Below are 15,096 nucleotides of genomic sequence, written 5' to 3' on the forward strand. Positions count from 1 at the left end.
AAAAGTAATTTGCAATTTTCGTTCTTAGTTTGTTTTCTCAACTATTCAATTTTAAGTGTTTTGGAGAGCCCATCGTTTATTTTTTGCAGTTCCTAGAAAAAAATCAAAAGAGAGTTTTTAAAGCAATAATTGTTAGCTATTTTTTGTTTTTTAAACCAGTAGCAGAGCAGTCTTTTCAGTTTTATCCAATTCTTCTAGCCATATATTTTTTCCAAAATCAATCAGTCAAAATGATTTGAAATAGCTCCAAATAGTTACAGAAGTAAAATCACCACAACGAAAATTTGTTACTCGGAAACTTCAAATACATTCAACATTTCTTCGCAGTTTTTCCTCATTTAAAAAAAATGATTTTATTTTCATGAAAAATTATCAAATTTGTGCGGTTCGAATATTTCAGTATTACATTCGGAAAATTTTATTTTTAAACAAAAAGAAAATTGGCTTGGTGTACAAACAGACAACTCAAGTGGAAAGTTTTTTTTGATCATTCTAAGTAAATGTTTGAATTCCGAAAAAAAATACTTCAAAACTTTTCTTTTTCCGGAAAAAATGTCCTTTATGATTTTGCATTCTAGGCTGGTTTCTAGAAAAAAAAACAGGAAATGTAAATGATATCAGAAACGAATAGAAAAAAAATCTTTTTTTTGGCAAGTGGTGTCTTTTTTGCAACTCATCGTTTTTTTATGAAAAACCATTCATGTTATCATTGTGCGTGACAATGGCATGAACGAGGAAATTAAGTTATAAATTTACAAAAGTCGTAGAGATAACATTCAAATCAACTTAAGAACTTATTCCTTTATATGAAACTTTTCCTTAACGAGCCCGGCGACTTGTACTTTCTCCATTGCCTTAGTACTGACCAATTATAGAATATTTGACATGAAAACTTCGTTCTTTATTATATACGATAAACAGAACCTGTACTTTTCGGCCTCTTTAAAAAGAAGTGTTTGTGGCAGCTATCTAATTTCCGGCAAACTTTGTTTCGTTTCGCCGCTCAAGAAAGAATGTTTTGTTTATTTGCTTCACCTGAACTAACAAATAATTATTGTTCCGACTTTCGAAGAAAACGGAATATATATCCTCGGTGTGTTTTTTTATCCAGTCAATATTCCTCGATCGAAATAATAGTTTTCGGAAACTTTTATATCCCATTGGAGACATTGATTCCCTGTTTCAAATATAAAAGATATTTTACCTCGGATAGTTTTTTTGTAAAGTTCTGGGGGTTTGAAGAATTTATTCATTCTGCTGAGAGCGTAAACGCAAAGTATTTATGCGTGGCGACTTATCGCGCACAGCAAAATTGTTTTATATTGAATTGAGGCTATCTAATTAATTTTGTACGACTCAAAAGTTTACACTTTGATTTTGTCCAAAAATTACGGATTTCCAATATTTTTCTTCCAAAAACTATTCGATATGAATTAAGGGACAGCGCAACATTCGGGGCTTTGCTCTGATATACGAGCAGTCTTGTTTCACATATATAATTGTTCCGACTTTCGTAACTAAAGTAACGGAATATTTGTGCTCGGGTGGGTTTTATTTTCTTCAGACAAATTTATACTTTTTAACTCGCCATTTACTAAGGTTTTTTAATCATTCGAAAGCTATTATTGTCCTGAGCTTAAATTTGAAAAAATATTCGACCTGTGATTTTTTTTTTGTAAAGTAATGGGGGTTTAAAGATTGCCATTTTGGCCAATTTGGGACATTAAAGCGCGATATAGTTCGCGCTATTAACGCGTAAGCGAGATTTAATTCGTCTCAGAAATTGTTCCAAATTGGTTCAAGGAAGTTTATATGCCATAAATGATTTATTTATAGGAGCAAAGTCTATCACTTTGTATTTAATATGACGTGTGAGGGAATGTTTTCACAAAAAATCTCAAACTTTTTTTAAAATCTTTTAAATTTTTTTTTATTACATTTAAATTTTCCATGTTATAACTGCTCCATAGACCTTAAAACGCAGTCGGAACATTCAGGGCTTCGCCCTGATACGAGCAGTCTTGTTTTGTATTTGTTCAGCGCGCCGGGGGTGTTCAACAAAGCATCGAAAAGATAAATTCAAAAAACTTAATTGGCTTGTAAATTTTCTGCAAAAACTACTAAATAAAAGTAGGTGCGTAGGCAGAAGAGTCAATACAAACAGCCCTGCTGATAGTAAAAATATTTTCCTTCAGATCTAGAGGATTGACAACCACCTCAAACGGGTTTTATCAATGATTAGAAAGTTATGACAGCCATTTTAAGCGAAGCAGTCACAACTCTGCTTAATAATTTGAAAGCTGAAAACTGTTCCAATTCTTTTTGCGATACTTTGAGGGAAATAAGGTTTGACAGTTGCTAATTCGAAAGCTAAACTGTCGATTTTACTTGCACGCCGACTTATTTATTCCTGATTGAAATCGTAAAACTGAAACCCCAGCTGATATGAAAACCAGTCTCATAAGAAATCGATATTGTTATTTGTTCAACTGTGATTTTTAGGGCAGCGCAGGAGAAATTGTAGTGTTAGATTCCAAAATACCGGTAAGTTTATGACTGGCAGAACCCAAAATCATCATGGATCAATTACAGTCTAACACTTCATAAGTATAATCATCAGGTGTAAAACTACATTTAATTTTGCCTGCTCCCTATCTGGATTGCGATAAAATCATATTAGCTAGCATGAGAATTCTGCTTGGAGCCCTAAATTGCGTCATTATATGTGGTGTTTTGAATGCCATTAATTTGGGTTCAGCTGTTTTTGCAGACGTTTCTGATCAAATCTAAATGTCTGTTTTATTGCCATAAAACGCTTTCGTTTCTATCCCTTTAATGTTGTTATTTCTGGCTAATTGTCTTCCAAACTTCAAGAGCTTTGGTGCGTTTGAAGATATGCATTGCTTATTAATTGAGGCGAGAATTAAGTCTGAAAAAATCCTGAAATAATTTCTGTTTTAGTATGCGAGGAACAAACGAGGAGTGTCTATAACGTCCAAAGACTCTGACGATGATTCGGAAGAATCGGGACAGGTAATCATTTGATGGACTGATCATCGACCCTCTTCACTTAGCCAAAAACCCATAGAAAGAATGATGTAATTTTTTTTTGCGAATTAGGGAAGAAATTAATAAAGTTTTTGAGACAATCTCATGTTTCAGCTAACATTGCTTTTTGCAGCCTTTTGGATGAAGTTTTGAATGTTCGAATTTTTGTTTTTGGAAACAATTCTGATGATTTGTTTGTTTTTTTTTATTTTCATAATCTTAGAATGTCGAATTTTATTTGTGTCGAATTTTATTTGTGTCGAATTTTGTTTATGAATATATCTATGAATGACCAAATTGACCATTTTCGAATTTGTGTCGAATTTTATTTATGAATATTTGTGTCGAATTTTATTTATGAATATTTGTGTCGATTTTTATGTCGAAATTTGTGTCGAGTTTTATTTATGAATATTTATGAATGACCAAATTTTATTTATGAATATTTATGAATGACCAAATTGACCATTTTCGAATTTGTGTCGAATTTTATTTATGAATATTTGTGTCGAATTTTATTTATGAATATTTGTGTCGAACTTTATGTCGAAATTTGTGTCGAGTTTTATTTATGAATATTTATGAATGACTAAATGGATCATTTTTACAAAAATGTTGTGTCTCTGCTCAATATATATTTTTAAATTTACTGTATATTAAAGGCAAACGTGGTGTCTGAGCCGACTGCTTGAGGTGTCCCCTTCCATAACATTATCTGGTAACGGTCGGGGTCAAAGACAGAAAAGATCAGAAGGATAGCTTAGATCTTGCTTAACCATTATGACACGGCAAAACCACAAAAGTATTACCTTGGAAACCATAGCCAAGTACAAAATGTGAAAACGGGTTCAGTTTTTGCAACGAACAACGAGCTATGTTGGACATAGACAAGAAAAATTTACTACTAACTATAACCCAATAAAGAATTGGAGACGGCCCAATTTTAGAAAAAGCAAAAAAAAATTGAATTTAATGTCCTCTTTGCTTCAGAATTACCACGTTGGAGACGCACCAAACTTCCAGTTTTTTGAGGTAAATATTATAAAATCAATTCTAGACAATTGGCTTGCATTTGTGAACCAAAATTTTTCGGAAAATGTGAGTCCGATTGCCTTTCACAAAATTTATTATTTAGAAAACTATTAAAAGTTAATTTACAAAGAAACAATTAAATTTTTGTGAAGCCATGGGATAATAAATCTGGGATCAAAAATTCTGGGATCATAAATAAGTAAGAAGTATGCAATAGGGCCGCACTGAAATTTATTGCTTGTTTCTTTGAGCGAAACCGCTCGCTCCAAAGGTAATGTAATTAAGATAGTTATCTAATGTCAAAACCGTTTTACACTTCTTGGACCTTTTGTTTCATTATCAAGCAAGTGAAGTTAATTGTTAATAAACGCGTTTAGTCCAACTTCAAAGGCCAGAGGGGAGAGCCCGGTCCACCGGGACCCCCTGGACTTCCGGGTCCCTCTGGGCAAAAGGGTGAAAGGGGAATACCAGGATTCACTGGAATCAAAGGAAATTCGGTGAGTTGTCGGATTAACTTTGGATTACAATAGAAATAATAATAAAATTATGCAATTTCAAATCAGCAATAGAAAAATTGCTTGCATCTTTTTGCATCAAAAATGAGAAACCATTTCTTGAAAATCATAGTTTGGCTAACTCTTGGGTTGAGTAGATATAAAGAAGTTTACTCATATTGGATTAGCAGAACGAAAAATTCCGGGAAGGAAATTTAGAATACAAAAATCCGACTCTTGATTGAAGAGTTATTATTAGCCTAATAAAAATTGATTCAACCTTTCGAGCAGTGGCAGTTACGGGAGGGGGTGCAGTTTTTCGTAAAATTTTAAAAAATTTTGCGGGCCTTTTTTTTAGGTCGACCAATTAGAATTATCCGAGCTCTCCGAAAATACTTTGAGGACCCTATTTGTTGTCAAAAAATTTCTGTGCCGCTAGCAAGTTTTTCAAAAGCAACTATTATTCTTGCCAAAAGTGCAACAACGCTTGCCAAAAGTGCAACACCCCCCCCCCCCCCCCCCCGGCACGCTGCTGCTTTCCAGTGTTTTAACAATATAAACTGTGTTTTCAGGGAATCATGGGACCTCCAGGCAAAAAGGTGAGATACAGCTTGTCAGTTCTAGAAAAATCAAATATGAAAACTGTTCTCATAACGCAATTTCATAATGCAATTTTACTTGCCTAAAATTATCTCGGAGGGTTTGAAAGTACAGTACCATTGTATATTAAAATTTCCGTGATTACATTTTTTGTTTTTATTACTCATTTTGTTTTTGATTAGTACTTATTTTTATTTAAATGGTTGATACATGAGAAACAAAATAGCGCTCTGAGCTGTTCAGTTCTTTACGGAGAACAGCCATTCTGCCTCTTAATTACAGAGTTCATTCATTTTTTTTTTTCATTTTCATGAGCTGAGTAAAGTTGTATAAGCCTCAAGCGACGAGCAAAGATCTTGTTGGGCTCGAACCACTGACGTGTCGGCTGAGAGGCGGAGAGTTAGCCACTTCATTGACACTCTTCTTTTTTTTATGAATGTACTACCGTTACTCTTCCTTTACATTGTGGGTCAAATAAAATCAGTTGTTGGTTTTTGAGTCGCTGTCGACGCTGCTCGACTTTGGTTGATTTTCCTGAATCTCGTCGATCTTTCATTTAGAATTTCTACGCATTTCATATTCAATGGCTGATGTAAAATGATTTCAAATTGTTTTTTTTAGTTTGCCTATTAAATGGATTTAATACTTTTTAAAAATTATTAAGAGTCATGGTCATTTTGTAGCAGTTTTATTCAGAATACTTATAGTTGTGCCTTCATACATGTCCATTCTCAAATAGCTACAGATGTGAGTTCATACATAATAATACATTTATGAATGCACTTAGGTATAAATGCAATTTCTGATTTCAATTGAATTTCGTCCGCTAGAACTTTAAATTGCGCTCTCCTAATACGAACGTGAAAAAAGCGCAAAATAAATGAACGACTTCTAATTTTGGAAGAGGGTTTTAATTTTTAGATTTTGCAGCGGAATCAACACTTTGCATTTTTATCCCAGGGATTCGAACCCCTCACCAACACTCTCGCACGCTAATTTTATCAGGCAGAAGGGCATATATACATGGAAAAATTGAATAAATAACGTCCAAAAAATTCAAAGTTTTTGCGCACCCCAAAAAATCAAAATTCCGTGGTCCTGAAGGTCTGAAAAATTGCCACAAGAATGATGGTATCTCAAGAACCGGGCACTATCTTTCACATCATCCCTCACCCCCACTTTTTTTTTACCCTTGGGTGTTCAATTGAACAGACTTTTTTTAATCGGTTGCACAAAAATTCATTTTGAGATTCGAACTCACCCTAGAGGGATCACCGATATTTTTTATTCATTTATCTTACTGACTTTTCCACGTGGCCTTTTAGTTTTGTAACCAAAACTCATTCTTATAGGAAATTGAATCCTTAAAAAGTCGAAAAGTCAAGTCGAAATAGCGATGCATGTTTAAATGGAAATCAATTCAAAATGGAATCAATAGAAACAAGACTGCTCGTATTAAGGCGAGCCCCCGAATGATGCAACTGCCTTTTACTGTCTATGCAGCAGTAATAACTTGAAAAGTTTAAATGTAATAAAATAAAACGAAATTTTTCTAAAAAATAGTTTGATATTTTTGTAAAAGTCATCGCCCCACACGCCATATACAATATAAAGTTATCAATTTCGCTTCTAGTAACAAGTCAATTATGGCAAATAAGCTTCCATCAACTATTTTGGAACAATCCCTAGGACGGATTGAATCTCCGCTAACGTATTACTAGCGCGAAATATATCGCGCGTTAATTGTCCGAAATCGGCCAAAATGGCAACCGATTATACCCCATAACTTAAGCAAAAATGATCATAGGTGAAATATCTTTTTAAATTCAAGCTCAAGACAACAATACATTTCGAATGATAGGAAAAAAATCATCAAAAATGGCTGACAGAAAAGTCGTAATTTGTCTGAAAAAAAAACAACCCCGAGCACAAATATTCCGTTAGTTTCGTTACGAAAGTCGGAACTTTAAAATCATATATTGTATTTAATTTGGGTTCTAGGATATTTAATTTAAAAATGGGGGATTTTGACTTCGGGTTTTTATCCAATGGGGGATTTTGTCCGGGGGAATTTTGTCCTGAGGGTTTATATCCTGGGAGATTTAGGCCCCACCAACCATAGTGTCCCCCCTTTTATACTTTTTCATGACATCCATTTAAGGCCGATCATCCCTAGGGCAATATATAAAAATATTGAAGCGGAGCGTGCAAATTTTTCGAATATTTCCTAAAAACGGACCTAATTTTTGACTTATTTAAAAAAAATTGCTTGCGGCGCAGCAAGTTTGGCCAAAATAGGGTTTTTATAGTGTTCATGGAGTCTCCGAAAATCTATTTGTTTGACTCAAAAAAAGTTTGAAAATCCTCCCCTCTTGAGAAAATTCTAGATTTGCCCATGTACTTATCCATATTTTTCAAATTGAGGCAACTTCATCAAAAAAATTCCAATCATAAACTTTTCACAATACTCAAAGAACCATAAAATTTTTACTTTGAAACTTAAAACTTGATTTTTTTTGGAGAGTAAGTCAATGTTTCTTTCCCAACTGTCTGTTGAGTGTGTTTTTCTTTTTTCTTTTTTCTCATAAAAAAAAGTTTTTTCGATCAAAACGTGAGTGCAATGTTTTAGATATATGAATCAAATGATAAAGCTATTTTTCATCAACTGTGAACCTTTCAACTGTTTCAAAAATATTATTATGAAACTTCTGTTTGGTGTTTAAATGGTGTTCAGATGAACTAAACAGTGACAACACATCTATCTCAAGTTTTGAGATTTTTTTTGGCAGTAGTTTTGAGCTGTTTGACTCATGTATCGACCCTGATAAACGCATGCATCGACTCTGGTTGCCTCGTGTTACGACCGTGATTGACTTGTATCGATCCTTTTTGGTCGACCTATATAACTAGTTTACGAAGCCGTACACATATTTACAATACGGTGGATACATATTTTGCGCCCCCACTTGAAATTAGAATAAGATCTCGACAAGAAAGCCATGTTGGACAGATAATCAAAGACTAGTCATGATCTTGACAAAGTTATCGTAAAGTACTGAAGAATTGGACTGAAGAAACCATTTATATAATTCCTTTCAGGGCGAGACAGGTACTCCAGGCTATCCTGGGGGTGTGGGTGAGAAGGGAGACAGAGGTCAGAAGGGCGACAGGGGCATCCGGGGCCACACGGGGGTGGCTGGACGGGACGGAGACAGGGGAATACCTGGACAGATGGGCATAAGGGTAGGTAACAGCCCTTATAAGTTTACGCAACCGAATACTTCAATTAACTGCGTTCTGGGCATGCTCATGGCCTTACTTTGACCTCCTTTCAAGTTTGATAAATTGAAATTGCTAATTATTAATTTATTTTTCTAAAAATTATTACCATTTTTCATTTGTTGAGGTTAATTTGATGATTTTTGTAATTATTTCAGGGTTATTCAATTTTTTTGTTTGTCGGTTTCTTGACTTGGAACAAAAATTGACTCTCTTGAGTTTTTTTTTTTAGCTTTTCTTGGTTTGACTCAATCACTTTATGGCAAGGTTAGCCTCTGAGTTATCGTGAAGAAAGAATAATTTTCAGTAGCTCATGGAAGACAAGACGAAACTGATTAGAAACATATCAGATGCGTCACGAAAATTCTAAAATGTCTTTTTGAATCTAGGGTCCGATTGGTCTTCCTGGTCCTCGGGGACAGAAGGGCAACCCTGGAGCTCCGGGAGTGGACGCGCCATGCCCCTACGTGAGATCGAATTATTATTTTTATTTGATGAAGGCACCAATAGTGTCCGAACATTTAGATCTTGGCGCACTCTTCCAGGTTTTCTTGTTTTCATACCAAAATCACGCATTTTTTCTTAAGAAATTCTTGTGAAAGTTACAACGAAAGCGACAGACTTGTAACTTGATTTTCATTTAAAACAGTAAATTCATTCAATTAGATTCTCCAAATGCATTCATCAAATGCCAAAGTTTTTTTGCGGTAAGGATCTTGCTGCAAGACAAACTGGAATATTGAGAATGTTAAACTTCCTCAATTGTATCTCGATCCAAAATTGAATCGTTAGAGGCAGGGTCGGATCTAGCATTTTCACGAGGGGAGGGGGCGGATTTCAAAAAGATATTGACTAAATTGATTTTCCGAGCTCTCCTAAAACACACTAAAATTTGAAAAAAAAACAGGCCAAAAAAGGCATTTATAGGCATTTATTGGAAAAGTTTTACCAAAAAACTGCGTTTTTTCGGCTTGCTCTTACCCATAAAGCTAGTAAATAATGGCGCCGAAGGCCTCTTTTAGAAATCTTTTAGAGTCCGTCAGCCAAAAATGAATTTCTCTGATTAGTACAAAGGGGGGACCCTTTGGTTCGGCAGGTGGTCGAATCCCTAAGGGAAAAGCAACCGTCAACCTCCTCCCCCCCCCCCCTTAAACCCGCTGGTGGCTAGAGGTGAAACATGCAATCGGAGTCAACTTAGTCAGAAAAAAAGACAAACAAACGTTTATAAACAATTATGTAAAAAGCTTATTTACCGCCCCAACACTAATAAAAACTAAGACTGCGCGTGAAACACTGATTTTACAAGTAGATAACAACCATGCATTCCAAATTTTAAAAAAATGGGTGAAATCAACTTAAGTTTCATTTGGTGTGTTAAATTAGTAATTTTATGTACAATTGAGGTAATCAGTGTCATGTTGAATATTATAGGGTCCGGACGGTCTACCTCTTGCCATCTGCTCAGCCAAATGACCAGACATCACGAATGAATAAACTTGTGTTATATTATTCAGTGCATTAGAAAAAAATAACTTGATACGAGCTCAATGTTCTACACCAGACTGTATGGCCAGAACTGATTTGTAGAACTTTTAAAATTGGAATTAGTTTAAAGTTACAACTCTTTTTTTTCTCGTCGTTATTGCAGGGAAGCATTGACAAAAAAACTAAGTTTTAAATTTTGTAATTGCATCATAATTTTTTCAAGCAATCAAATCTTGAGAGCATCGAGCATCAAGTGTATGAGATATTTTTTTAAGGATGACCAAATCGATTTATTGAGCTCACCCAAATTACTATAAAAACCCAAGACTCTATGTTAACAAAATTTTCTTCGCCGCGGGTGAAGTTTTGAAAAAGAGGCGGATCTAGGATTCTCTCGAGGGGGGGGGGGGGGGGGGGGTGGTGGGCAGATTTTCAAATGTGATTTTTTGAGCTCTCTCTGATTACTGGAAAGACCACATTTTGACCAAGTTTTCTGCGCCGCAGGCAGTTTTTGAAAAGCCAGGCCAAAAAGAGGCGTTTTTAGACAATTGTTGGACGTTTTTAGACACTACTAAAATACGTTTCATTCAGCTTCTTATTGAGAAAAATCTTTTTAAAAAAAAACAACTATTTAGAAAAAACTACGCACAATTATGACTTTAAACATCAACCATTAAACTAAGCCAAGTGGACAAAAAGGCTCGCGTCAAATTTAGATCATCGCCGTTTTATATAATGGCTCTGTCAACGAGACAAGAGGAGCAGTATTGCATCAAGAGTGGCGCTGGCCCCTTCTCATTTATGGGCGCTAAAACTTTTCTAAGGATGTCCCTTTGATACAATTTTGCGACAGTCCTTACCGGCTGATCAACGCTTAAACGTTTCTAATAGCTATTTTTTTTGATAAAAGTGGCAATTTTTTGGTGTAGGTTTTCGGCAAAGGTGAAGCAGTTCGAGCTACAAATACAGGTTGAACATTTCTTCCAACACCCCTGCTCCTTCTCCTCAAAATTATGTTTCTTAAATTTTGGCAACCAAACAAGGTTAATTTTTTATCATGAAGGGAAGCTTCGCAAAATTTAAGAAAAACTGAAATTCTCAAAAGGTTTTGCATCAACAAATCGTACCTGACTTTAGAAACCCAGTTTTATTGGAAAAACGGTTTTTGTAAAGACTCAGAGAAACCATTTAAACCAAATTTTTTTTTTAAAAAATCGTCTAAGAATGCCTGTATAATTTTGCACAAATTTTTTCATTAGGTGAATGTGAATGAAATCATTCTTTTGTAAACAGGACAATGACTTTCACGAGAGAGATAACTTTCAAAAAAAAAATTCCAGAAAACATTCAAATTAAATTTGATATTTCGAAAACAACAATGCAGATTGAAGTGTTTAAAAATTGCAGTTCGATATTCGTTTCTTAATGTATGCAAGACTGCTCATATCAGGGTGAATCCCTAAGAGTTCCCACTGTCTTTTAAGTTCAATGGAGCAGTTACAACATGAAAAACTCCATGTAATAAAAAAAATGAGAAAAAAAATATTTAAAAAAAATGAGGTTTTTTTTAAAAGTCATCACCCCGCTCTCCATATAAGTGCAAAGTGATAATTTTCGATCCTAATAACAAGTCAAATATGGCAAATAAATAAGCTTCCTTCAACCAATTTGTAACGGTTTCTAAGAAGGATTAAATCTCTATTTTTAAACCACCATAACTTAAGAAAAAAATTCACAGGTAAGATATCTTTTCAAATTTAGGCTGAATTTTTCGAATGATATAAAAAAATTCCGTCGAAAATGGCTAGCTGAAAAGTCAAAAGTTGTCTGAAGAAAAATAAACAATCTGCAGCACAAATATTGCGGTTTTTTCGTTACGAAAGCCGGGAAAAAAACTTCGCCCTGATGCATTTAACCTGATGGATTCTACCTGAATCCTGATGAATTCAACCTGATGTGTTTCACCTCATGCATTACGAATTGTACAGGATTTAAACGCAGTAAGGCAGTTGCAATGAGAGCTCCTTACTTGGCGATGCCGAATGCGTCTATGGTTAAGGTAATGGTTGACTGGAAGTTTTGTCTCGCAGACTAAAAAGGACAATAGTATAGGCATCCTCAAAAACTCATAAAGGAAGAAGGATTGTTCTACGTTTTGGGATATTATTACTGAATGCTCCGACTCTTTTTTAAAGCCTACGCATCAGTTATAACATGGAAAAACTACATGTAATAAAAAAAACACTTTTTTCGTTTAACTTAAACTTTTTTTTGTGTAAATCGTCCGCCCCACGCCATATAAAATGCAAAAAGTCAGTTTTCGATCCCAGTATTTTGTTAAGCGTACTTTGCTGGTCGATTGCTTAAAAATCTAGCCTAGTTTATAAGTCTCACCTAAGATCGTCAAATTTGTTGATTTGCCTGTAGTCAGCGTCTAGGTTGCTGTTTGATTTTTCCGCCTATTTTCTCTCAAAGTATTGGGTCATCAATTCTTCTAGATCAGTGTTGCTAATTTTGTTTTTCTGGAACCTTCAAAATTCTAAGATCTTATCTTAATAAATTGATAAAACAAAATGAAATAAGGTTATTCCGGAATAAGTTAAACCGACTGAGCGAGTAGAAATGAGAGTGGGTTAAATTTATGAAGATTTCGGACAGATCCAAGTTTAAAGCAAGACTGCTTTAAAATAACTTTGTCTCTTTTTATTCGTAAATGTTTCGTTTCATTGGATATCAATTTCATCTTCCGGTCTTTGGAAAGATTTCGGTAGTCTCATTTTTTAGTTCTTACATATTACAAAGCCTTCTTTATTTCTTTCTTTGATTTGCAGGTGTTCTATTTCTTTGTGTCTTTGATAACCTCAATAAGGACCAAGTGCTTATCGCTTTGATGTCTATTTTTCAAGGCAGAACATTTTTAACCGGCGAGTTTATTGGCGACACAATTTTTTCTATCCCACAAAATAGCCTAGGAAAAAATATTGAATATTTTGAGAGGAATCTAGTTTTGGAGAAATGAAAAAAGTCGGACTAGTGTTTAATGGGTTGACATAACTAAAACGGAAATTATTTTCTTCTAATCTTCAGTAAAGCTAAATTCATCTTGTTTTTAGATAGACAGTTGGTCGATACTTAAAATTACATTAGTATCAAATTATGTTAAGAAATCGTGAAGTAGGTTTAGATTAAATGTTTCATTGAGCCATTATATTTGAAGTTGAAATCAATTCAATAAAAGTTGAAGTTAAAAGATTTGAAACATTCGTTTCCTTTTCAACTCTTAGAGCTCTTCCTTCAACCTTCTAGTCGTTGATGCCATAGACGATTTGTTTCAATTGTTACTCTCTGTCTTGGTTTTGATAGTATTCATCATCACCGAAACCAGGTTGCAATAATTTTTGCATGTTGCCGAATCCAGGTTGACAAACCCTACGAAGAATTTTTGTCAAGTAGAAGACAATTGAATTGTTTTTTATCGAAAAACACCCATTATCTTTGCCTTTTTGAAGTTAAAATACGTAGGATAATTAAAATTCAACTAGGTTTTATACTAAGGTTTCAGTGATAAAATCGCCTTGAGTTTGATATGATTATAAAATACTGAACACTTTTTACTCCTGTGTTTTTGAAATTTCTTCTGCAGTTATTTTGAATTCGGAATTGTTTTAAACACAGCCATTGGGTTCCAATCATTCAATTTTCTTCGATTTTGAGGCTGGCCCATAATTGTTGGCGTACTTGACTGTTTTTGATCTCGGCAAAGATTTTAGTCTGTGTCTATGCATTTTTGTCATATTCATCCGAAGGTTGTACAGAACTGCCACTCACCGTAATATATCGGTTGAAATGAATGATTTTTTTTGCAAACAAAAATTTGTCTTTTTACTTGAATTTTTTTTTCAGCGAGCTTTATGCTTTTCACAAATGCTTGAATAGTAAACAGCAACTTAAAAACGCAAAAAATGTTTGAAGTAGCGAAGTAAGGAACACTGATAACATTTTTTTAGTAAGAAAAACCTATTTACTGCTCAATATACAAAAATTTTGGTAAACTGCACAAACCATAAGCGTTATAATTGCTTTTATGATGAAATTACATTGATAAAAATATAGAGCAGGAAAAATGGTTTCACTTTGTTTCTATATTTTCACATGTTTGGCCTATTGAGCTTTTGTGTATTATTACTTTTGTTTTTCTTGAATATTTGAGTACGATAGAGGTGACATTTCAAACTCACAATAATTACTATACGCATTCATGCCGTTTTGGCTAAGGACTTATCAATTTTAACTGACGTTTTTCAAAATCTATGCCTGCTGAAGAAATTGAAATAACGTGGGACGATTTGATTTTGGTGCAATATTTATGTTTTGATTGAAAAGTACATTTTGATAAGAAAACTTTGTTATGGATAGCTTTTGCGTCTTGTATTACTAATCAGTTCTTTTATCTCCTAGTATTTTTTAATTCTAACTTAGAACTTGAAAATTTTATCGATTTAATGCTTTGAGAATTGAGATCCAAACCAAAATTGTTTAGATTTTATTTGAGCTTGGCTGAAAACCATTTTTTAATTTTTACTAAAATGAACAGTTTAGTACCGAAAGTAGAGTCAAAAGTTTTATAATCTATAAGCTTAATTTTTTCTCCGTTAAAAGCAACGGTGTCTGATTTCGATTTATCAAGCTGTAGAGGCTGTGTTTTACACAATTGTTCTTAACTGTCAAACTGATTAGTGAAGATGTTGCTCTAGTGTCAAGTAAAAATTCGGCTTTCAGACCGTTATTTTCGGTTTCTGCCTCCGACGATATGTTGATTTAAGTTAATAAACTTTTAATTTTTTGGTTCAGACGGAGACTGATTGAGTTTAAATTAACAAATTCACACTCATCATCGGTACACGTTGCTGGAATATCAACATCACTTAAATTGTGGATCCGGTCAGGTGAATGATAATCATTATTTCCTTTAAAAGGTTTTTTACTGTTCGATCTGTCTCGCGACTGAGAACTTTACTCGTAGTTTGTTATATGACAGAAATCTTGCTGGAGATTTATAATATTGAATATATTATCTACTCCTGACCACGAGCTACATGCTACATTGACAATAATCTCTGTTTGCCTTTTCTTATATTTGAGTTGATGCATAATTTTG

At 34.1% G+C, this 15,096-nt stretch overlaps 2 protein-coding genes across 3 annotated transcripts in view; one reads left to right on the plus strand and one right to left on the minus strand.

Annotated features, from left to right (window-relative positions):
• LOC134847919 (collagen alpha-1(XXIII) chain-like) overlaps nucleotides 1-10,048 on the plus strand; it is a 51,215-nt gene extending 41,167 nt beyond the window's left edge. Inside the window, exons 7-14 of one of the 2 annotated variants that reach the window (XM_063865204.1) lie at nucleotides 2,503-2,544; nucleotides 2,962-3,033; nucleotides 4,039-4,080; nucleotides 4,458-4,577; nucleotides 5,147-5,173; nucleotides 8,274-8,417; nucleotides 8,843-8,920; nucleotides 9,885-10,048. In XM_063865204.1, the coding sequence (XP_063721274.1) occupies nucleotides 2,503-2,544; nucleotides 2,962-3,033; nucleotides 4,039-4,080; nucleotides 4,458-4,577; nucleotides 5,147-5,173; nucleotides 8,274-8,417; nucleotides 8,843-8,920; nucleotides 9,885-9,926 (567 nt within the window). In that variant the 3' untranslated portion in view covers nucleotides 9,927-10,048. The remainder of the gene's footprint in view (nucleotides 1-2,502; nucleotides 2,545-2,961; nucleotides 3,034-4,038; nucleotides 4,081-4,457; nucleotides 4,578-5,146; nucleotides 5,174-8,273; nucleotides 8,418-8,842; nucleotides 8,921-9,884) is intronic. The other variant, XM_063865205.1, reaches the window with a different exon arrangement.
• The window catches only part of LOC134847732 (transducin beta-like protein 2), a 343,894-nt gene that overhangs the window by 135,357 nt on the left and 193,441 nt on the right, over nucleotides 1-15,096 (minus strand). The gene's annotated exons all lie outside the window — the stretch shown is intronic.

The sequence above is a fragment of the Symsagittifera roscoffensis genome, chromosome 6 (genome assembly GCF_963678635.1).
Source record: "Symsagittifera roscoffensis chromosome 6, txSymRosc1.1, whole genome shotgun sequence".
Classification (NCBI taxonomy): domain Eukaryota; kingdom Metazoa; phylum Xenacoelomorpha; order Acoela; family Convolutidae; genus Symsagittifera; species Symsagittifera roscoffensis.